General features: G+C 40.3%; 1 protein-coding gene across 4 annotated transcripts in view; it reads right to left on the bottom strand.

The window, feature by feature from the left end:
- The window catches only part of TBC1D4 (TBC1 domain family member 4), a 234,269-nt gene that overhangs the window by 78,554 nt on the left and 130,294 nt on the right, over window positions 1-25,421 (bottom strand). For 3 of the 4 annotated variants that reach the window (XM_055426465.2, XM_055426466.2, XM_055426468.2), the window contains exons 2-4: window positions 14,442-15,029; window positions 11,810-11,899; window positions 8,247-8,351 (exon numbers count right to left, since the gene is read on the bottom strand). In XM_055426465.2, coding sequence (XP_055282440.2) covers window positions 8,247-8,351; window positions 11,810-11,899; window positions 14,442-15,029 — 783 coding nt within the window. Of the gene's footprint in view, window positions 1-8,246; window positions 8,352-11,809; window positions 11,900-14,441; window positions 15,030-20,885; window positions 21,005-25,421 lie in introns of those variants that run through there. The other variant, XM_055426467.2, reaches the window with a different exon arrangement.

Below are 25,421 nucleotides of genomic sequence, written 5' to 3'. Positions count from 1 at the left end.
CAATCTCTGCATTGGGAAGATCCCCTTGCGAAGATTGAGAAGGAAATGGCAGTGTTCTTGCCTGGGAAATCTCATGGAGAGAGGAGCCTAGCAGGCTACAGTCCATGGGGTCACAAAAAGTCAGACACGACTGAGCAGCTAAGCACAGTACATACATGTATATATATATGTACATATCACATATATACATATATATGTATATGTGGAGTTGCTAAGGGTCGGACACGACTGAGCAACTTCATTTTCACTTTTCACTTTCACACATTGGAGAAGGAAATGGCAACCCACTCCAGTGTTCTTGCCTGGAGAATCCCAGGGACGGGGGAGCTTGGTGGACTTCCGTCTATGGGGTCACACAGAGTCGGACACGACTGAAGTGACTTAGCAGCAGCAGCAGCATAGACATCACATCTTTATCCATTCATCCGTTGATGGGCACTTCCACTGATACCATATCTTGGCTCTCGTAAATAATACCACAATGAACAGAGCGGTGCATATCTTTTCAAATTCGTGTTTTTAGTTTTTTCAGATAAATACCCAGAAATGGAATTGCTAGACCACATGATAATTCTATTCTTAATTTTTTGAGAAATCTCCATATTGTTTTCCACAGTGGCAGCACCAATTTATATTTCTTCCAAAACAAAAGGCCAACAGGCACATGAAAAGATGCTTAACATCACTAATTTTTAGAGAAATGCAAATCAAAACCACAATTGAGATATCAACTCACACACATATCAGAATAGCTATTACCCAAAAGATAAGAAATACTTAATAACAAGGGTTGAAGAGGATGTTGAGCAAAAAGAACCATCGTACACATAAGCCATTTTTAAAGACCTTTTTCTCCCTTCCCTATGGCCTGGTTTAAGAAAAAGTTATTACTTAAAGGAGTTACTCCACTGTTGCATCTGAGTGTATGAAGAACCTGGAATAAAAAGAAACTTTATCTACAATTCCATTCCCTGTATCTCTGCCCTGCAAATGGGTTCATCAGTACCATTTTCCTAGATTCCATATATATGCATTAATATAAAATATTTTTCTCTTACTTCACTCTATATAACAGGCTCTAGGTTTGTCCACCTCAGTTCAACTAATTCAGATTTGTTCCTTTTTATGATGAGTAATATTCCACTGTATATATGTACCACAACTTCTCTATTCATCTGGACATAGTGGGGGAAGGAGAGGGTAGGACAAATTGAGAGAGTAGCACTGAAATATAATATATGCATGCATGCTAAGTTGCTTCAGTCATGTCTGGCTCTGTGTGACCCTATGGACTGTAGCCTGCCAGGATCCTCTGTCCATGGGATTCTCTAGGCAAGAATATTGGAGTGGGTTGCCTTGCTCTCCTCCAGAGGAATCTGCCTGACCCAGGGATCAAACCCGAGCCTCTTACCTCCTGCATTGGCAGGTGGGTTCTTTATCACTAGCGCCACCTGAAATAATACCATGGGTAAAATAGAAAGCTAGTGGGAAATTGCTACATAACACAGGGAGCTTAGCCTGGTGCTCTGTGACAACCTAGAGGGCTGGGATGAGGGTGAGATTCAAGAGGGAGGGGATATATGTATATATATTGTTGATTCACATTATTGTATGGCAGAATTTAATAAAACATTGGAAAGCAGTTATTCTAAAAAATTTAAAAAGACACTTCATTCTTCTGATATTGCTTAAAGGAACAAGTAGCCAGTGATTAGTCAGCTATGTTTTACTATAACTTTTTTAAAAGCTCATGAATAATTTCATATCATTCTATGTACAAAAAATGAAGTATTCATAATCTGCTCTTTTATACTATAATTTAAAAAAATACAGATTTCTAAAGCTCAAAAATAAAAGTACTACATGTTTTAGTGACTACATTTTCATTTGCCTTGTTATGTATTCAAACGCAATTTCAATGACTTATACAGATATTTACTATTGTTTTCATGTTTCTCATTTATTTAAGGCAGTGAAGGGGTTAGTCATCTGTTTAACTTTCAGGTAGGTTCATTATTTGTTATTTGGTAATAATGTTATGTAAAAGGCCTCCAATGGAAATACTGAACTTTCATGATTTTTTAATCCATTTCTAGATGAAATGAGATCATTTCAATGGTAACTGAAATGTGGCTACTGATTTCTCCCAGCCATAAATATTACTAAAATTTTACTTCTAAAATTTTCAGTGTTTTACTTTGTTTTAATCTATCATTTTATAGATGGTTTATAAATTTATGATGGTATCAGAACAACTAAAAGTTAAATTAGTACTATGAAGTTAAATTCAGTTCAGTCGCTCAGTCGTGTCCAACTCTTTGCGATCCCATGGACTGCAGCATGTTAGGTTTCCCTGTCCATCACCAAATCCCTGAGTTTGCTCAAACTCCGGGAAGTTAAATTAGTACTGTGAATAACTTAATTGTTTTAATTTAGATTCAGCAACAACAAAAAATCCTAGGAAATGTTAAAAGTTTAACACTAGAGGAATGAGTAAAGATAAATCAACCATATGGAACAAAAAGAAAGTATTCTTAGGGTGAACATCAGGGAAAATTAAATTTCCAGAGAAAATTATGAGATGGAACAAAGAAAGCTAATTTATGATATTAAGGGGAAATTCCATAATGAAAATAGCGCTCATAAACACTTCTCTGCCAAACTTAAGTTCCCTATGGCATTTAAGAATAAGAATCACAGAATATATAAGGAGTTCAAAAGATAATCTAGCCTAATTCTCTGGGAAAATCTACACTCTTAACCCCACACAAAGCCGGGGTCTTGTTAATGTGGATTTTGGGGGGGATTGCTTTGTTTTACTAGTTTTCCTTTCCCTGGATACTATTGTGTGGATCTGTGGATCTGAGGAGTTCTACTTTTTCTGTCTATGAACAGTAGTCACTTACATTTTTTTTCATACCTTTTAAACCACTTTTGGAGAAAGCAGAAATGATATTTTTCAGAAATCTCAAATGTGGTTAAACAAGATTAAGCCACTTGCTTTGCATTATTTTACAAAAGAAGGAAGGGAGGGAAGGAGGAAGCAAGGGAAGGAGGGAGGGCATCTAAACTTCCCGAGTACCCTCCAGGGCCCATCTGAACTCTATACAGTAAGTCCCCAACACAGGGACCCTTCAAGTTGGGAACTTTCAAAGGCACAAACGTGCAGTCACATGTCAAATCACGTTAAGTTGGCACACATGCCTGGCGTACATTGTCACATGCATCCATCCTCTACAAGTGGTTGTGCTTTTGCGTACTTTGCTGCACAGTACTTCTGTGAGCGACAAGAGGAGCTTACTAATGAAGACCTAATAGAACTGCAGCCCCAGAAGAAAGACAAAGACGAAAGAAGAAGCAGTAACTGAAGAACCAAAGAGATTCATGACACAGGAAATGGCAAGGGTATTTTCTTTATCTGAGCAGGCACTGTTAGTTTTTGAGACTCAGGACTCCAACATAGACTAGTACACAAAGATTGCAGCAGCCGTTCAGAAAGCAATCCAGTGTTACTGTGTTATCTATGGTGAGGAAAAAAAAAGAGCTACTACCCAGACATCGCTGGATTGTTTTTCCAAGAGGGTAGATGGAATTGAATCTGGCAAGGAAGCAGAACCTGCGCCATCAGCATGAGGCATGAGTGAAACTGCAGCTCGCCCTCTGTCTCCTGTTGCTGACGATCCTTCAGCTCTACCATCTCCCACCTCCTCTCCCTCCTCCAGACAGTAACTCTTCTTGCCTGTCCACTCAATGCCAGCCCCTGTGTGCCAGCTGTTGTACTGTGCTACTCTACTTTTCAAGGTACTGCACTGTAAGATAAAAAGTGTTTTCTTTATTGTTTTTGTCTGTTTTTTATGTATTATTTGTGTGAAAAGTATTAGAAACCTATCACAGTGCAGTACTATACAGCCGATTGTGCTAGCTGGGTACATAGGTTAACTTTGTTGGACTTAGGAACAAATTGGACTTACAAATACACTCTCAAAACGAAACTCGTACATGTGGGACTTACTGTACTGTTTATCAATTCATAACGATCTCTACAAAGAAACAAGAGGAAAAAGCTAGTTGCATATTCTCTGTGCTCACAACAGATAAGTCAGCACGTGCAGTTTTGCAATATTTTGTCTTTCACAACTACCAAGCCACATCAATCATAACACTGCTTAGACCTATATAATATTTGACTGTTTTATTCTATATGTCAGCTGCTTGAACCATCCTCCTTTATAAAGGAAATTTACATTTAATTTTTCCTGTAGCTTGCAATTCTGATGCCTCACCATTCAGTTAAGATGGTTACTGATAAAAAAAAAGTGCACAGGATTTCAAAGATTCCGCACAGGCCCCTTAAGAATAATGATGCCAACACTAATATTCTGATGCAACTTCAATGTAACATGAAGACATTCTCCGCCAGACTCGTCTGTTGCCTGAGCCACAGAACTTCTCAAGACGGAAAAATGCAGCATGTTCCTAGACTTTTGATTCTGACTCCCTGTTCTGAAAACTAATCCTACATACATGAGGGAAAAATAAAAATACTAAAAAATACAAACAAAACAAAACATGTAAAAGAGGTTGGAAATCAGAAGGTTTTACAGTTTTCCTCTTGGTGGAGGTTATCCAGTAATTAGAAATTTGTTGTTCTTTTTGTTAGTCGCTCAGTCATGTCCAACTCTTTATGACCTCACAGACCTCACAGCCTAGCAGGCTCCTCTGTCCATGGAATTCTCTAGGCAAGAATACTGGAGTGGGTTGCCATGTCCTCCTCCAGGGTATCTTCCCGACCCAGGGATCAAACCCGGGTCTCCTGCATTGCAGGCAGATTCTTTACCATCTGAGACACCAGGGAAGCCCTAATCAGAGATTAACCAGCACCTATAAAAAGATTACCTGAAGTTAAGAGTAACACACTCTATCACTCAAAAATACACTTACCAACCCCTGCTCTTCTAGAAACTACTGGGGGATACAACAGTAAGGACAGCCTAACCTCGTAGGATTCACCATCCAGTGGGGTGGAAAGTTATGTGAACAAACACACAAGATAATGGATTTGCAAGAACTGTTAGAGATCTATGAACAAGGTACAGCAAAAGCACTGAGAGCAAAGCAAGGAAACGGGTCAATTCCTGGAAAACGGTGTCAGAAAAGGGGTTACTAGGAGTTTATCTTTAAACAGGGTCCTAAAACATATGCAGTAGAAAAGAAGGGGAAGGGGTTTCAAGTCAGAGCAGAGCCAAGGAGGCCTGCTTCCCATCCAATGAAGCAGGCGGGAAAAGAATGTGAAAACGGACACAGAAAGAGAACATGCATGGTCTCCTTGTACAGTAGCCAGGTGGACCCTCACGGCTGGCACAGTCGCCTTCCCCACCTGATGGTATGAAAGCAGTGAGCCCTGGCTCTGCCCTCCTCTGACAGGCAGACCCCTCACTCCATGCAGCCAACAGTTAGCTCAGAATTTCAGCAGCACTTCTGTGAGCTGCACCACCCACGTATCTCTTTGATCTAATGTGTCCTGTGTATGAACCATTTGTTGCTTCAGTAGCAAGCCAAATAAACGCACCCTCACATCAGTTGTCACAGCAGCCTCTGGAGTCTGGCCTAGAGACAGCTGAACACAGGGCACAGCACGTGGGAGGATGCAGTGGTGAGAGGGGGAGCTTTCGGGGGGACTGGAGAAGCATGAGGTAGGCCCTTCTGCCATGCTAGACCATGAGGTTTTGTCTCTTAATAAGGAGGCATAAACGGGTCCTTAGTGAGAAAATTTTGTGAGAAAAAAACTACAACATAAGGTAGGATATAGACAGATGACAGATTAAACCAGCGGCAGGGAGACGAGTTAGGACACTAAGGCAATTGTCTTTCTAAAGAAGACCCAGACTTAAATACCAGACAGAGAGAAAAAGGAAAGCGAGATGGACATAAGGGACATTCTACCTTCAAGCTTATAGCAAGGGTCCCCAACCGTGGGACCACAGACCGATACCGGTTCATGGCCTGTTAGGAACTGGGACTCACAGCAGCAGGTGAATGGTGGGCAAGTGAGCGAAACTTCATCTGTATTTTCAGCTGCTCCCCATCACTCGCATTACCGCCTGAGCTCTGCTTCCTGTCAGATCAGCGGTGGCATTAGATTCTCACAGGAGCACAAACCCTACTATGAACTACACACGAGGGATCTAGATTGCACGCTCCTTCCTTTTTTTCAGTTGGACGAAAATTGCTTTACAATGTTGTGTTGGTTTCTGCCATGCAACAATGAAAATCAGTCATAATTATACATATATCCCCTCCCAGTTACAAGGTCCTTAGAGAATTATCCCCAAACCAATTCCAGCCCCCATCCATGAAAAACTGTCTCCCATGAAACCAGTCCCTGGTGCCAAAAAGGTTGGGGACTGCTGGTTTGTAGGATTCCGTAAACAGGTGGATATAGATGGTGCAAAAGGATGCATTATGATTTCTAAATATGGAAGGTGTATAAATGGAAGAGTCAAAACAAAATATGACAGGTTTTGGAAAGACAGGAGAGCAAGGATCTGAAATGAAGAATCAGTCTTAGGAGGAGGGACTAGGAAGGAAGGAAGAGGGGCACGTGGGGCAGTGGATGGGTGGGGAATGGGGCAAGATTACCCTACATTCTCATTTTCTGCCTAAGTCTTCTTCAGTTGGCATTTTCCAGGATCGTGTCCTTGGCTCTCTTTAGCCTCCTCTTTCTTCCCCCTGCATGCTCATCAACACCCACAGCTTCAATCATTCTTTACACAATAACTCTTAAATTTCTATCCCAAGCCCTAAACTAAACCTATATAATACAGTGGCCACTTGGATATCAACATGTGGTTTTCATTGCTATGGTTAACTGCCTAAACTGAGAACAAAACTTTAAAAGGATCCCTCTTGGGTAAAAACTGTTGAATGCTACATGCCCTAGTCAGAAAGTGTCTTGGCACCAATTCATCTCCATTTCTTCATTATTCCTCAACTCAATGTCCACACTGGGAACACGGAAGGCAAGAGTTACTAGGGAGGATTTAAAATGGATGACCAACAAGGTCCTACTGTATAGCACAGGGAACTCTGCTCAATGTTATATGGCAGCCTGGATGGGAGAGGAGTTTGGGAGAGCATGGATACACGTATATGTATAGCTGGGTCCCTTCGCTGTTCACCTGAAACTATCACAACGTTGTTAATTGGCTATATCCCAATACAAAACAAAAAGTTTTAAAATTAGTTAGCAAAGAGGATGGCAATATGCATTAAGGAAATGAGGAGAATGCAGCCTGGCTTGCTCTGTTCTAAGTGGTAGTATTTCCCTGGGGAAAATTGAGGGGGAAGATGGATGTCTAATAAATGCTGTGCTTCCAAGAATGGTAATGTATACATCTAAAGATTTGTGCTAAAATGCTTAGGAGAGGTAACTCAAGGGAAGAATATGTAAAAAAAAATTTAGGGGAAAACACTGACATATTTTTAGTCACTCAGAACCATTTCCAACTTCGCCTTACATATTTCTTCGAAAATTCTAACTGTTCCCATTAAAGAGGGGTGGGGCGAGGCAGTGAGAATGCTGGAGAGAAAAACTGACTTCCAAATTCCAAAGAAAGAAAATCAAGGCTAAAAAAAGACCATCAAGAAAGTGTTTTTAAAGTGAGGACAGAGGCTGATGAAATACAGAGAAAAAAACAAAATCGCTGTCTACCCTGCTGAAATAAGCATTATCTACTCTGAGATGTTAGAGTAACTGAGAGGATAAAAGGTCCTCTTTACCTTCTTACATGAGCAATGGAAAAAGTAACCACGCTTCTTCCATGATCAGGCTTTTCCTACCTTTAAAAAAAAAACAGCCAACTCATTGGAAAAGACCCTGATGCTGGGAAAGATTGAAGGCAAAAGGAGAAGAGGGTGGCAGAGGATGAGATGATTGGATGGCATCATCGATTCAATGGACATGAACTTGGGCAAACTCCAGGAGATGGTGAGGGACAGGGAGGCCTGGCATGCTGCAGTCAATGGGGTCTCAAAGAGTCGGACACGACTTAGCAACTGAACAACAACCACCACCACCTTTGAAAAATACTCCCAGTAATATTTCTGGATTTGTTCAACTCAAGAAAATTATCTAGGCTGAAAAATTACCATCTTGGTAATCTGTGAGGCTTGGGTCTGTCAGAGATGAGTCTCCCATGAGTCAGAGGTTTGGGGAGGAGCCTGTGGACAGCAGTCACCCCACTTACCAGAGATTCACTGGCACACTGGAACACGTAGCAGATATACTGGCTCAGTCCAGGCTCTGAGGACTCCCGACAAATAAAGCCGAAGTGATCAACATGCTTTATACCCTAGAGAGGGAAGAAGTGGGGAGTTTATAAGATTATGTCCATTTAACAAACACTATGGAAACACTTCTGTGCTTTCACACTTTCATGAATTTCTCCTTCACAGCACTGTGATAGGGGACATAATGTCAGAGCAAACTTATATGGCAGACTTTTGATACATAAAATAAAGGGTGAAACCAGGTCAGATTGCTTTGTTTCTGGCAAACACTCTGTGACTCGGGGCCACAGAAGGAAAAACAGGATGATACGATCCATTGTCTCTTGTAATAAAACCACTACCCAGTGTTTGGCAGTAACGGAGTTTTCAATTTATTGGTCGTCATTGAGCAAGCAGTCTGATGATTCATCATAAACCTTGTTCTTATTTACTTGAGGCTAAGAATCATAAAACTGACAATGCTCTACTGAAATGGCATGCAATTCCTTAAAGTATGCATTAGAATTATTAGAACATTTGTCTATTTACAGACATTCAAGGAGCCACAACTGTTAGAAGATGAATACATTAAAGAAATTACTGCAGATGTCAATGATTCAAATTCACAAATCTGTACTTTCTGAACACAGGCTAAATAACCTCAACTACACTTTATAAAAAATTCTGAATCATTTGAGAACTTCAATCAGCCTGAATACATACACACCAATTAGTAGCCAGTAGCACCTTGTGGCCTGGCATGCTGCAGTCCATGGGGTCGCAAAGATCTGGACATGACTGAACAACTGAACTGAACTGAACTGAGCACCTTGTTACTTTAACAGAAAGCACAATACTTTGAAAAGTCAGGAAAACCAAAAATTTAAAGTTGTCCTGCAATCACTTGAATTCCAGGGAAAAGAAAACAGACTTTGGAGTCATATTTGTGCTTCCACCTTGGTTCAAGCAATTTACTAGGTATGAGATATTGTGATGTGTTGATAAAAAGTATCTCGGAAGTTCCACTTCTCATTATAAAATAGTAGTCATGGCACCTACTCCCAGAAATTTTTGAGATTCAGAACTAAGAAATATCTTAGTTTCTTGCATGTTTGATAAACAGTAACCACAATTCTTGTATTAATAAGCTTCACCTATCCAATGGATATGGAAAAAGGAAATCAAGTCTATAAAAAGTAAAAGTTAATAGGAGGAATGAAGTTATAAGTCCATGGGGTGAAAGTAAATCCCCTCCGATACAACTCATTCATGATTATAGAATTTCTTGACTTGGGACTTCCCAGGAGATCCAGGTTAAGAATCTGTGCTTCTACTGCAAGGGGCATGGGTTCAATCCCTGATCAGGGAACTAAGATCCCACATGCCTGCACGGTGCAGCCAAAAACAAATAAGTAAACAAAATAAAATGGAGAAACAGCATCATCTTAAAAAAAAGAAAATCTTTGACTAACTTGGCATTAAATGGGAAAAATTCATAGTACCTCATCAGCTCACCAAGTTTTCAGGCAGTGGCAATGTTCCAGTAAAGAAAACCACTCCCTTATTCCTCAAGCTTGCCAAAAATCCAGTTTTACTGATTTTGAAGAAAGAAACATATGTAGGGGTACATGTGAGGAACCTGGTGGGCTACAGTTCATGGGGTCGCAAAGAGTCATGTCACGTCGTGTGTTAAAAAGTATGCCTGCTCCCAAATGCGGCTACACTCTATCAGTGCAATTCTGTGAAAAAGTAATAGGAGTCGGCCACGCAGTGAGGGGCAGAGATTAACCTGACAATTATTCTGATCAAAGGCCTTTACACAAAACTTCCTCATATTTCAGTCAATTCTTTTTCTTAATTCTTAATGTCACTACAAAGCTTGCTTTTAAAAAAAAGAAAGGAAAAGGAAAAATCTTGTTTGAACTGCCAGTTTATATATTTAGTTTGGCTGGTTATTTTTCTCTTCTTTTTCAATTTTTTTTTTTTTGCCTTAAATGTTCAATGAGCATTGCTAGTTTTCTTCCTGTAAGACTTGGAGTGGGGCTAGGGAGAGGCATAGCCTTTTCCAATGGCGACTCTTGCTCTGGGAAACAGGAAATACACAGCTTTGCAGACAACTCTCTCCTCAACAGTGGGCATGAGGCCCAATATACAGAAATATTCATTCAACATTTATTGAACACCTAAGCATTAAGCTCTGTCTTAACACATCTTATTCTCTGATGCTCGACAGCATAAGACACCCACCCTCACAGACCTTATGATCATGCAAAGACCCCCAGGAAACATGTCGTTACAAGAATGCTTAGTAAATACTATTTTTCAGTTAAAGTGAGTCATCTTTCTACCAAATTTTTTGTCCCTTAAATAGGAATTTAGAAATTTTCAATATATTCACCCTAGAGTCAGATGCTGCCTTTCTCAATTATTAGAGTAGAAAGCTTTTATCTTCAGAACATAATTTTAGGTCTCCATATAATAGAACAAATATTAAAATAAAACACTAGAAGTGAAACTACATTAGCAGAGTCTGAGGAGAGTAATTAACAAGATGTACAAAAGGTTGTCATTTTCCAACAGAAGAATATCTGAACATCCTACCTATGGCAGTGCTAACTCCAAAATTCAAAAAAATTGTTTTAAAATAAGCAGCCTTGATTTTCAACATTAAAATATAGGAAAGGGCCTTGGCAAGATCCAAGACCCTGAAGGTCCATCTAAGGTACATCTATTAGGAAATAAGTTATTGCTTCTCTATTCCAGGGACCTCCTCAGAGGCATCCTTGCATTTTTAACTTTTCCATATTCAGATTTAGATATTCCCTCCATTCCAACATCTTCAGAAATTCTTCCTAGGTTTGCCATATAGTTAGGCAGCTCGAACTTTGGGGTAGCTGTACTAAATTATTATATGACTATGGTACTTAGAATACTACTTTATGCCTGCTATGACCTCAACCACATATAATTGTATTGATTATGTTTAAAACTTTCATATACACAATGTAAGAATTAACAACAAGTAAAAGGCCAACGATACATACACAAACCTGCCTTTCAAACTTTAACATTTACATCAATAAACTTGAAAGCACTAGTTCTCCTTTTATTCCCTATTACAGTATAAAGAGCAAACATGACTCAGTGATGCCAAAACCCACTGCCCAAGATTCTGAGGAAAACTAACTGAGAAAATATTTCCAAAAGAACTCACCACCACAAAAATTCCACCCACCCCTTTAATGAAGGGATGCTACGAGGAGTCAGGGTTGATGACAGTGAGGACAAAATATTATGATACTGAGAGACCTGGACAGGATTCTGCTACTGGCAGAGACCCAAACACATGAACACTCTTAAGATAAATCCACTTGGCAAAAGCCACCACAATATCGTAAAGTAATTAGCTTCCAATTAAAATAAATAAATTAGTTTTTAAAAAATAAAATTTGAAGGGATTCAATCCCAGTTATTTTATGGTTAATTGAGAAACAAGCCTTAATTGGTTTCCTCAAATACGATAATCTACTTTAATACATACCTGGGAACAAGAAGAGATATCTTTAAAATTCTTCTCAAGCACAACTGATTTAGTGTCTGGACTGATAAGGTTAATCTCAAACCGTCCAACCTTAAAAATAAAGCATTCCAATTAATTTCAACTTACCAAGAACCTAATATCACAGTTTACAATTAAATATTTGACGAATAATACAGATTCAAATGCTCTATACAAGATATACAGGCTTCCCTGGTAGCTCAGCTGGTAAAGAATCCACCTACAATGCAGGAGACCCCGGTTAGATTCCTGTGTTGGGAAGATCCAGTGGAGAAGGGATAGGCTACCCACTCCAGTATTTTTGGGCTTCCCTTGTGGCTCAGTTGGTAAAGCATCCACCTGCAATGCAGGAGACCTGGGTTGGATCCCTGGGTTGGGAAGATCCCCTGGAGAAGGAAAAGACTACCCACTCCAGTATTCTGCCCTGGAGAATACCATGGACTGTATAGGAATATACAGTGTCAATATCCAATCCCATCAAATTTACAACATCAGTTATCATCCATCTGAAAACATTTCTTCCTTTCATCTAGAAATCATGAAATAAGCTGCTCTTAATTTAAAAGAAACCATTTTTTTTCCAAATTAGACATTATTGTCTTTTCAAAAAAACATTCAACCTTTCCTCACTTTATGTTTTCTAAAAATACCAATTATTTAATTATAATTTAAAATCTTACTTTCTCACAAAGGATCAACAGAAAGATATACTTGCAATTGGGCAGATTATTTTTTTTAGTTTTTTAAATAAACAACCATTTAGAGAAAAATTAACAACATGGACTCTGGCTAGCTAAGAAAAAGAACAAATCAAGAGAGGAAACTCAGGGGACTTCCCTGGTAGTTCAATGGTTAAGACTTCGCCTTTTAACGCAGAGGATGCTGGTTTGCTACCTGGTTGGGGAACTAAGATACCACACGCCTTGCGGCCAGAAAGCCAAAACATAAAACAGAAGGAATACTGTAACAAATTCAATAAAAACTAAAAAACATTCACATAAAAAAAATCTTAAAAAAAGAGAGAAAATGCAGTTAATATATTACCAAATAAAAGACTACAGACACTTTAATCACATGCCTCAAGTTATCAAGAACAAAACAGAACAAAACAACCATGAACTTCTGATAAAGCAAATATTACATCCTGGAACTATTTACCAAGGTACACAGTGCAATTTCCTTCTTAAGGACTCTTTGCAATGGGATAAAAGGACCGTCACTCCTTTTTTCAAGAAAACTCAAATCTAAGGAAAACTCTAATCCTCAAAGCTGAGGATTAATTAAAGAATCTCTACAGGGCATTGTTAGGAATTCCGTTCTTTCAAGTGGAACTGGACACTTCCTACACCCTATACAACTTCAAAAACTACTTTTTAGAATTAAGAATCGTGTTTTACATTTATAATATAGCTTGCACCCAATCATTTTAACAACTGATCTAATAAATTATGAAGCCTATGACGTTTCCTGAACCTCTCTTTTGTATGACAGAGTAAATTGGTGTATCCTCATCTGAAGATACAACTGTGAGTCTCTAGACTTTATTTTTTCTCTCTAGAAAATTCTCTCTCCTTCAAGAAGATTCACACTCTCCCAGATTCACATCTTCAAACCTTTCTGACTTTCTGCAGTCATTAAAAAAATAATAATAATAAATAGCAACATTTAGAATTGGGGGTGGGAGGAGACGGGGACGACAGAGAATGAGATGGCTGGATGGCATCACTGACTTGATGGACATGAGTTTGAGTGAACTCCGGGGGTTGGTGATGGACAGGGAGGCCCGGCGTGCTGTGATTCATGGGGTCGCAAAGAGTCGGACACGACTGAGCGACTGAACTGAACTGAAGAATCATGTGTGTGCTGAGTCATGTCCAACTCTTTGTCACACCATGGACTTGTAGCCTGACAGGCTCCTCTGTCCATGGGATTTCCAGGCATGAATACTGGAGTGGGTTGCCATTTTCTGCTCCAGGGAATCTTCCCAGCCAAGGGCTGAACCTGCATCTCCTATGTTTCCTGCACTGGCAGGAGGATTCTTTACCACTGAGCCACGTGGGACACCCTAGTGAAGAATCAACCTAAGGCAAACGCTGGTGAGGCCAAGACTGCATGCGTGCTAAGTAGCTTCAGTAGTTACCAGCTCTTTGAGACCCTATGGACTGTAGCCTGCCAGGCTCCTCTGTCCATGGGATTCTCCAGGCAAAAATCCCAGAGTGGCTTGCCATGCTCCTCCAGGAGATCTTCCCCACTCGGGGATGGAACCCCTGCATTGGCAGGTGGGTTTCTTTGTTTGTTTGATTACCCACTAGCGCCATTTGGGTAATCTCTGCTAATTTCCCCAACCAACTGTCCCGGATGCTCCTTCAAGGGCTTCTCGCTCTTTCCCTCCCTGCCCTGCTCCCTTTTCTCTTACGTTCCCTGCCTGCCTCTCACCCCCTCACTACTGTCCTTCGCTCTCTTTCTCCAATCTGCCTTCTCTGCTGCCTGGGGGACAAGACAGAAAAGTTGGATGCTTCCAGATTGAGGACCAGGGAGAAGCTGGCGGCCGGGCTGCTTCCGGCTATGGCAAAGGATGGGGAAACACCGGGAGCGCCGCCGGCCAGCACAGCACCTGAAACAGCATGGTTCTGTTCTTCTCCGAGTCCGAGGGCTGCACGTGGCTGGGCGCGCTGGCGTGCCTCCGGCGCGGCACTGGCTTCTGGCTGTTCTCGTGCACTTTCCTTTGCAGGACGCCCGTGACGCTGCTGCACCGAGATCGGAACTCCTGCTGCTCATCGAAGCCCGAATCTTCCAAAATCCTCTCGGGGAAGCAGACTCGCGAGCCGGATGGCCCAGGCTGGCTGGGCGCGGCAGGGAAGACCGGGTGGGTGTCGGCTACGCCAGCCGCTTCCTCCGACAGAACGTCTGCAGGGGAGGCCGGCGTCCGGGCCTCCGATCCCGCCTGGTCGTCGCCCGAGTCCCCCGCGCGCGGCTCGCCCTGGAGCCGCAGGCGCTGTTGCTCGTGCAGGCTGAACTTCTCGATGCAGTCGTCAATGAGGCTGGACGGCGCCTTCTTGTGGGTCACGGTCACCCTGCCACAGTACAGGACCTCGAACTTCTGAGAGTTGTAAAAGGCGTCCTCGTTGTCTTTGCTGGGTTTGGCATCCTCTTTCATGGCAGCTTTCGATAACTGCCTTATGCTGCTGATAACATCGGGAACCTGGAAGAGAATTCAGAACAATTACTATTATCACGCGGAATGCATTCTCATGGTAAGTGATAAAATACTGAAAGTAACAGACCCTACATAAGATAAAGTATGGGCTTCCCTGGTGGCTCAGTCAGTAAAGAATCCTCCTGCAATGCGGGGGACCTGGGTTCGATTCCTGGGTTGAGAAGATTCCTTGGGGTAGGAAATGGCAACCCACTCCAGTATTCTTGCCTGGTGAATCCCCATGGAGAAAGGAGCCTGATGGGCTACAGTCCATGGGATCACAAAGAGTTGGTCATGACTGACCGGCTAAGCACACAAGACAAAGCATAAACTTAAATTACACAATCGGATATAAGTGATACAAAGATGAGATTGAAAATTTTTATCACTTTTATAATTTCCCCCTTTAAATGTATTTATTTCCCCAAAACAAAGCCATGAGACTATTCAAGCCGCTGCAACCTTTAATAAATTACCACAATATGACCTTTGAGTACTTCTAAAAGGTATTATTATCACTGATTCAATGGACATGAACTTGGACAAACTCCAGGAGATGGTGAGGGACAGACAGGCCTGGCCTGCTGCAGTACGCGGGCTCCCAAATTTTCAGACACACGTGGCGACTTAACAACAACAAAAAGGTATTATAAGGGAGCAAAAGATTAAATTCAAAAAATAAAGTGTAACATGGTTAAAGTACCAACCACCACTGACATAAACTAATTCAGTTATTATGAGCTTCCGCTGAAAGGAATCGAAGTTTCAACAATAAGACTAAAATTAACTTTCTGAATGAAGAGATTAAAATGCAGACACCCCTCACCAGCATTAGCCATCAGAAAAAATGCATATTTAAACCATAGAAAGATACTATCTATTACACACCTATTAGAATGGCTAAAACAAAAAAGACCAAGTACCCACTAGAATATGGAGCAATTGGAACGCCCATACATTGTGTGCAGAAATGTAAAATGGCACAAGCACCTCAGGAATTTGGCAGCTGCTTATCTCACAACCCAGTCATTCCATTCCTAGATATTTAGGTGAAAGCCCTGAAAATATATGTTCACAGAAAGCCTTGTTCACAAATATTAACAGATGCCTTTGTCACAACAGTCCCAAACTCGAAATGACTCAAATATTCATCAAGTGAATGAGCGCTAATTGTTAAGGAAATGTAAAGCAAAACACAATAAAATATCAGCTTATACCTGATAGAAAGATAACTGTCAAAAAGATAAATGATAACAATCCATGCAATTCTCTGGGCCAGAATACTGGAGTGGGTAGCCTTCCCCTTCTCCAGGGGATCTTCCCAACCCAGGGATCGAACCCAGATCGATCCACATTGCAGGCAGATTCTTTACCAGCTGAGCCAGCCACAAGGGAAGCCCAAAGGTGGTACATTCACATAGGATGGAATACAACTCCTTATCTCCCGTCTGATTTTCTGCAACAGTCTTTTAACTGGTATCCCTTGCCCCCTTTAACATACTCTCAAAAGTAAAAAGGATCCTTTTTAAACTTGTCATGGTGCTCATCTGCAAATCCTCCAAGCTCCCCATTTCTTGAGTAAAAGACAAAATCCTTACAATGTCCTACAGTGCCCTCACTCTCTGCACGTGACAAACAAACAGATTAAATGTGCACTGTGGCAACACATCCTCCGTGTTACCTTTAGATAATCAACTTGCATTTCGTCTTTTCATCTTCACCTCATTTCCTCTGACCTTACTCCTGCCAGCCCTCTCCCTCACTGGCCTCCTGGCTACTCTTTGGATATGCCAGGCACACTCTTCCCTGAAGGTCTCTGAACTCCAAGCTCCTACCCTACATAACTGGAAGGTTCACTCCTCAAGTCCTTTAAATCCATGCTCTAGTGTCACCTCGAGGTGGCATCTGTCCCCTACCCCAAAAGACACACACACATCCTCTGAAAGCCAGCATTCCCCTGGAATTCCACCCACCTCCGCATTTTATTACTCTCTATAGCACTTACCCCTTTGAACATTCTGTGTAATTGCTTTGCTAGAATGTAAGCCTAGATAGCATATTAAAAAGCAGAGACATTACTTTGCCAACAAAGATCCGTCTAGTCAAGGCTATGGTTTTTCCCGTGGTCATGTATGGATGTGAGAGTTGGACTGTGAAGAAAGCTGATCACCGAAGAATTGATGCTTTTGAACTGTGGTGCTGGAGAAGACTCTTGAGAGTCCCTTGGACTGCAAGGAGATCCAACCAGTCCATTCTAAAGGAGATCGATCCTGGGTGTTCATTGGAAGGACTGATGCTAAAGCTGAAACTCCAATACTCTGGCCACCTCATGCGACGAGTTGACTCACTGAAAAAGAGTCTGATGCTAGGAAGGATTGGGGGGTGGGAGGAGACGGGGACTACAGAGAATGAGATGGCTGGATGGCATCACCGACTCGATGGACATGAGTTTGAGTGAACTCCAGGAGTTGGTGATGGACAGGGAGGCCTGGCGTGCTGTGATTCATGGGGTCGCAGAGAGTCAGACACAACTGAGCGACTGAACTGAACTGAAGCCCTAGGAGGGTGGTGATTTCTGGGGGGTTTTCCCACATTTTTCCTTGTATCCCCAAAGCCTAGAATAAGTTCCAGTACAAAGTAGATCCTCAGTATGTGGACTTGGGACAGGAGAAACCTTTTCTGGTAATTTTTACCTTTGGGAAACAGATCATTTTATATGCAGGGTTGCTTCACCTTCAGACATATATGGTATTTCTTTAAATCTACCAGCAACCATTCTAAAACCAGAATTTCTTCTTTTTTGCATAATTATTCAGGATATATAGCCAGAGTATTCAGTTTAAAATTACAAAACTTTCCATTTGCTAGCAGAATATTTCCTAGGAAAGAATAAGGTCCAAATGCTATAGTTTCAGTGACTCACCCTGAACACTTGACATATCTCCAGGGAAGTCAGATGCTTTGTACTAACACATGATCAGCAACCTTAGCCCTCTGTTATTTTCTTTTTGTTTTAGTATCTGACAAGGGCCAAAGCTATGGAGACTGACCTAGACAGTCAACCCTGTAGAATGTCTGTACAGTGACTCTCGTGGGTTAGGCAAAACCCCTCCTTCCTCACTAACCATATTTCTTCTAATACTTTCATCTGATTTTGCAACTCTAGTGCACTTAAATTTCCAAAGTCTCTCTATGGAGTGCAGAATAAGAAGAATATTATCTGTAGGATGTTTTTGAACCTGCAGAATTTTTATCTTGTGACGAATATTTTAATGATGATTAGAGTTATACCCTATCACTGAGACTGAAAATATAGTCAGTTCAACCTTAGTTGTATCAGTTCCTCAATATTATATGTTTGTACTTTTTCTCTACTATTATATTGAGAGCTATTATGTGAAGAACTGATTAGTGCTTGAATTTCCATAGTCCCACAGGACACTTCCCTGTGACCACAAGTAAAAGCTCAACATCTAAATATAATCCAGTTAATGACTCAGTTGATAGAAGCAAAGCTTATCACTTTGACTAAGCTGAGTAAGTAATTTAATCCTCCAATAATTTGAATTATTAATTGCACCATAAGACATAGATTTTAGTTGCCTTTAATATCCTCTCTGAGGTCATGACTAAATGCAGCTTTCAATGACCTGGGCTGCAAAGAGGCTGTAACTATGAAACTGATCTAACAACATTCCACTCTATTTTTCTTCTAAGTGTAATCACACGTGTAAGTTAACATTATACAGCCCCTGCCTACACAATCAGCACCCATACCAAAGGGACACACTGATAAAGCAAGGACAGTAAAATGTCCTTGGTGACGAAAACAGTTATCAGAGGACTATGAAAACGTTCTGCTAAGACATTTATTTAAGAGATCAATCAGAAGCAACACAAGAGAAAAAAATCTCTATCCAGTATTTGCACTTACACAAGGCATTTTGGGAAAACGGTATTCTTCTATGTTGCATGAGTGCTCAGTCATGTCCGACTCTTTGTGACTCCGTGGACTGCAGCCTGCCAGGCTCCTCTGTCCATGGACTTTTTCAGGCAAGAATACTGGTGTGGGTTGCCATTTCCTTCTCCAAGGGATCTTTCTGACCCAGGGATTGAACTGGTGTCTCCAGCATTAGCAGGCGGATTTTTTACCACTGAGTGTTAACTGACATATATTTAGATTTATATGTGCTTTTGAATGAATTTGACTCCTTGCATGTATTGCATCTTACAACATCTTTTTTTCTCTCTAACATTATACTATAAGCCCTTAAGTGAAAGACTGAGTTGGGATGACTTTGTGTCTTAACTAGAGTTTTTTTCCATGTGACCATTGGGAGAGAATTTTGTACTCAGAAGAAACTGATTGACAGCTGTCAGCAAATAGAAGGATACAAATAGTGAACAACTACCAAGAACCCTGATGAAAGTTCTCCAGGATTGAGATAGGTTTAGTCAATTCCTGTTGCTAATTCATGAGAAATCTGGCACTCCCCAAAATGAAGAGCTGGTGCTTTCTACTCTCCTCAGTGCTCGGTCCAGCTAGGAAGTGAATGTGTGTGGCAAGAATGTCTCCAGATGCTGAGACACCTTGTTAAAAGAATAACTCTAGTTATTCTTACTCTGGTCATAGACACACCACTGCTCAGAATCTGCCTACATGTCACAGAGTCTGATGCAGATTCAATGCCAATTCAAGGCAAAAGTTTTATTTTATGGCAGCACATAATTTTAACACAAAAAAACAATATTAAAAAGGGAATTAATAATCCCTCTACTCAGGAATTAAAAGATTTATGGGCTTCCCTGGTGGCTCAGATGGTAAAGAATCTGCCTGTAATGCAGAAGACCCAGATTCAATTCCAGGGTCAAGAAGATCCCTTAGAGAAGGAAATGGCTATCCACTCCAGTATTCTTACCCTGAGAATTCCATGATCAGAGGAGCCTGGCGGGCCATAGTACACGAGGTTGCAAAAAGTCTGATGCAGATTCAATGCCAGTTCAAGGCAAAAGTTTTATTGTATGACAGTGCACAATAACAATATTTTAAAAAGAATGAATAATCCCTCTACTCAGGAATTAAGAGATTTATACTCTATCCCAGATCTGCCAGGAATTTGTGTCATTCTGCGCCTGAATTTCCTCCCCAGTAAAATGAAAGACCAGATAGATGCTCAATAAGATCTCATCTAAATCCAGATTTCTATGGGCTCATTTTTGCATTGATGCCAATACAGGAACAAAATGATATACATTAAAAGGAGATGGAAAATCTCCTCTGTCATTAAGCCAGAAATATTGTAAGTTATTGACATTATTCATTTGCATTAACACACAATAACCAGTTCAACAGGTGATAAAATAAATTGGGCTTTTTTCAAAGGCCTCATGATATTTAGAAAAAGCACGGTACCACCTTTAGCCAGTGCTTTGTCCTTACACTTTCAGTGATCTCATGTCGATGTATGGCAAAACCATCACAATACTGTAAAGTAGTTATCCTCAATTAAAATAAATTAATTAAAAAAAGAAAATAGAAATTTATTAAAAGTATAATTTTTAAGAGAAAAAAGAAAGGATATAAACTAAAATATCAAAATTCAGACATTAAACCAATTCCTCACTCTAGAGAAAAAAAATTGCCACTAGATCCCTGGATGTCAGAATGTTGTTTCTCATTAATTAATTACCGTAATTAGTTATCACACTCCAAGAAATCCAATGGTATTGTAAAAATAACTCTCCACTTAATTTCAAAATAAAATAAATTCTACAGCCACCCCATACTGATGTCTAAAGGCCTAAGCAAATCCAGGGGTGGAAAAATCATCTAGATACTGAAAAACACAAAGGAAAAGATACCTTTGGTCAGGAAGCCAGCAGAAAATTGGAACAGTTCTCCAAGAGCTGTGAATATGCCAAACTGATATAATCCTCAGTATTAGCACTCTGTCTCACTTAAGAAGTTCTCTTTCATTCTAGATAAGCCAGCAGTAATTTTGCTGTATTTGTTCAAGTCCACGTTATCACTGTGCAGCCAATTATAAAACTTCCCGGGAATAACCGTTATTGCTTCAAAAGTAAAGTATTTCCTGACTGTGCAGGCAGGAAACACACTGATTGTTCAGGGCTAAAGAATAGACTCTCTAGCTTTCTTTAAAAAGAAGCATTTTAAATTTGAGTGCCATTGTCTTTCTTATGCTGTTTAAATAACCGTAAGTGTCCAAGGCTTTTAATTATGAAAGTAGGAGAAAATTAATCTACAATGTTTTCTTTCCTCATAGAATTCACTGATAAACAGATGAACTTCAGCAAACATTTTAAAAGTGGATACAAATATGAATATGAAAATAAGCCTCTTAAAGTAAAAAAATAATCAAAGTAAAGAAAATAACTGGGTAAATTCACAACTAAAATGATCTTAGCTGCTTGATTCATTATTAATCTTTTTATAATAATTATAGTAGGCACAGGAAGATTTCTGTCAGCACAAAAAAGAGGTGTGTGCTAAGTTTGTCCAGTCATATCTGACTCTTTATGACCCCATGGACTGTAGCCCACCAGGCTCCTCTGTCCGTGGAATTCTCCAGGCAAGAATACTGGAGTGGGTTTCCATTCCCTTCCCAAGGGGATCTTCCCAATCCAGGGATCAAATGTCTCTCCTGTATTGGCAGGCGGGTTCTTTACCTCTAGCACCACATGGGAAGCCCTCACAAAAAATAGGGGAAGGGTATTTAAGAAAAGATGAGGACGAATACTAGGAAACATTTCAAGTAAACTAAAAAAAACCTGACAAATGAGAAGAACTGATCATTTAAACTAGTCCCAATCAAAGAAAGACAGTAAGGAAAAGAAAATGTATTTGCTTTGAAACTAGTATATGCCATTAGGGAATAGGTAGATTTCCTTTCTAATTCTGTTTTACTTAAGAAACTACTAAGATTAGTTCAGCATTTTAAGAAAAGACTAATTTGGTCATTAAATATCATAATTTCTGTTTGGCTTTTAAAACTTCATCTTCAACCAATGGAAAGTAATTTTGGAAGCTATATATGTGCCCTGAAATAGTTTACTTACATCAAGGGGAAAAGAAATCACCATTATTGAAGCACTCATGAAGATGTTCCAGCTTCAGTTACTTGGGAAGCCTGCTCATGTGTTATCATTCTTAAGGTGAGGTTGTCTGATAATCTCACTAAGAAATAAAATTGATTTTTAAACCATTTTAACTTTTATCCAAATGTATTTCAGTGATTCTTTGTATTTGGTTAAATATATGTTATTATTCTATGGTAAATCTGGCACAGTAAAAAAGGTATCTGATTATCACTAGGTCTCGAGTCAAAACTGACTAGAAAAACGCAGTGATTTTTAAAATCACAGAATTTTCACGCTGAATTTACTAATTAAGAAATGAGAAACCAGAACTATAAAGGTGGCATAGAAATACAAGAAACCATTCTTAAGTAATCTTTTATTTTATTTTATTTTTTGGGGGGCCTCGATCAGAAGGACTTGGGCCCCCCACGAGCAGCGCCGGGGACTTTGAACAGAGTTACAGATTTTACCATTTGTGATAAATGGGTATATATAATTTAACCAGAACCAAAAGAAAATTAGTATTGTGTGAATTCTGAAGCACTTTCAACATGTTGTAGGAGTGATGTGGACTTTCTTGAGTTTTACACATTCATAAGTGAATGGTCTGTGTCTCCTGCCTTTGTCGGTTTTCTGTGAGCTGTAGTTTCTGGGAAGTGAGCAGCCCTCATTCCTGTAACTCCGGTAACCCAGTCATTCGTGTGGCTCCTTCATGAGGATTCAGTACGGCTGGGGTGCTGTTATGCCTCTGATAGGAAATCTAACTCTGTGTAAAGCCCCAAAGGTCTGTTACTTATTTCTATTTTATATTGTACTATATTTCATTTACAGTGTTGTGTTTGTTTCAGGTGTATAGCAAAGTGATACAGTCATATATATATATATATGAATTAACAAAAGCAGTTCCCGTCTTTTGATGGTGTGCTCATGGTTTATAACATAAATGGCATTATTTTGAGAGAAGAATAATTAGGTATGGCATTGGGTTTTTTTTTTCTTTTAGCAGCCTGAGACAGTTGTAAAATAACAATGTAGCTTTTTACAACTTATTGTATTCTTATAGTACTTTTTCATTTGGTGAAATTTTAACTGTTAATGTTTTTGGCATTGTGCTTTGTACCATTTATTAAATAAAAATTAAAAAATAAAATAAAATCACAGAATTTTAAACGTAAAGGGTCCCTTGTGGAATCACCAGTCCCTACTATCTTGTTTTACAGATGTGGAAACAAACAGTTTATATTAAAAGTTAAACCAAGAAAGAAGAAAATAATGAGATTACAAGTAACGAGACTGTTTGGAGCCAAAGAAAGCAAGAATATCTCTACCACTTACACAGCAGTCAGACAAGTTGCTTGAATTGGAATCTTGGGCTTCAGCCAAGGCAGTTTCCTCTCAGACTAGACTTTGGTTCTTAGATATTCTCAGATCCTTTGCTCCAAATGAATTTTTGGCTCACCTCTTTTGCTGCTTTCCTGGTGGCCTCTGCGTTAGCTCACGCATCAGAGACAGAAAGTCCTTAAACTTCCTCCCAAGGGCTCCCCTTCCATTCTGTCTCACTGTGCATATCTTTGAATTCCTTCCCCAAAAGATACAACTTGTGCCTCAATGACCATTCAAAATTTGAAAAAGTGATCAGATGTAAAATAAATAAGGGTAACTCACAGGAAATCCAAGGACTTGTGTTTTATATAGATATATTTTTAAATTTATTTTTAATTGAAGGATAATTAACAATACTGTGTTGGTTTCTGCCATACACGAACATGAATCAGCCATAGGTATATATATGTCCCCTCCCTCTGGAACCTCCCTCCCACCTCCCACCTCCCACCCCATCCCACCCTTCTAGGTTGTCACAGAGCACCAGTTTGAGCTCCCTGCTGGGACTGATGATTTTGATTAAGAGAATGGAATATCCTTAGTAGGGGTGACTTGAGGGAAATAAGACAGACGATGGGATGGGTGAGAAGTTAGATGGCAAAGGACAGACAAGGACAGTCCTTTTCAAATTCCATTTCAAAAACATCACTCTTTTAAAAGTGGATTAGTCCATAGTACAGCATATTAGAAAAGCAAATAACATGCAGTTAGAGGCCTAGCGTTTAAAGCTCATTCCAGTAGCTATGACTGTCTATAGAAAAGATGCCATATCTTTCATAGTCTCTTGGTTTTTCATCTGCAAAATGAGAATCGCAATGTTTACTTCAAAGGTAAACTGGGAAAATTAAACTAAATGTGCCAAGTGCCTGACACAGTGCTGAGACAGTGAAAGCATTCAGCAATGTTTAATTAAATCTAACATGTAAGCCTGACATCTGCTGTGCAAGGAGATGGAGGAAGTGAGAAGCTGCTGCTTAAAAGAAACAAAAAAATCCCTTTATGAAAGTTAAATTGTAGTAGGGGGTATAGAATGAATAAGTGAATCCTTGACTCACTGGAAAAGACTCTGATGCTGGGAAAGGTTGGGGGCGGGAGGAGAAGGGGACGACAGAGAATGAGATGGCTGGATGGCATCACCAACTCTGTGGACATGAGTTTGAGTGAACTCCGGGAGTTGGTGATGGACAGGGAGGCCTGGCGTGCTGTGATTCATGGGGTCGCGGAGAGTCGGACACGACTGAGCGACTGAACTGAACTGAACTGAACTGAAAGGCTCTGAGATAGTGAAAATTGCCAATGAGAAAAATAATGCAAGGAAAAGGATACAGAAAATTTGGAGGAGGTGCCAGAATAGTTGCAATCTTAAAGAAAAGAATCTGTATAACACATTTGAGTAAAAAGCTGAAGTCAACAAGAAGGTCAGCCTTACAGGTATCTGGGGGAGGAACATTCCAGGTGATAGAACACCAAGTACGAAGGCCATGAAGCAGAGATTCGTCTGGTGTGTTCAGGGAAGAGTGAGGAGTCGATGTGGCTGGATGTGAGTGAGGGAGCAGAAGATTATGGGAGGCCCTTGTGGAGAGCAGGGGGCATCTACATCCTACAGCGGGCCTTGAAAGGACTTTGGCTTTGACCCCTTGGTGAGACAGCCGTTGCAGAGTGCTGAGTTACATGTTTAAAGAATCCCTTTGCCTGACTCAGATGATAAAGAATTCACCTGCCAATGCAGGAGACCAGGGTATGATCCCTGGGTCAGAAAGATCCCCTGGAGAAAAGAATGGCAACCGTCTCCAGTATTCTTGCTTGGAGAATTTCATGGACAGAGGAGCCTGGTGGGCTACGGTCCATAGGGTCGCAGAGTCAGACATGACTGAAAGATTAACACTTTTTTTTTGCCTGCTGTATGGAGAATAGATG

Source organism: Moschus berezovskii, chromosome 13, assembly GCF_049115385.1.
Source record: "Moschus berezovskii isolate FMDL1 chromosome 13, NW_MosBer_1.0, whole genome shotgun sequence".
Classification (NCBI taxonomy): Eukaryota; Metazoa; Chordata; class Mammalia; order Artiodactyla; family Moschidae; genus Moschus; species Moschus berezovskii.
This window is presented reverse-complemented; position numbering and strand designations above follow the sequence as displayed.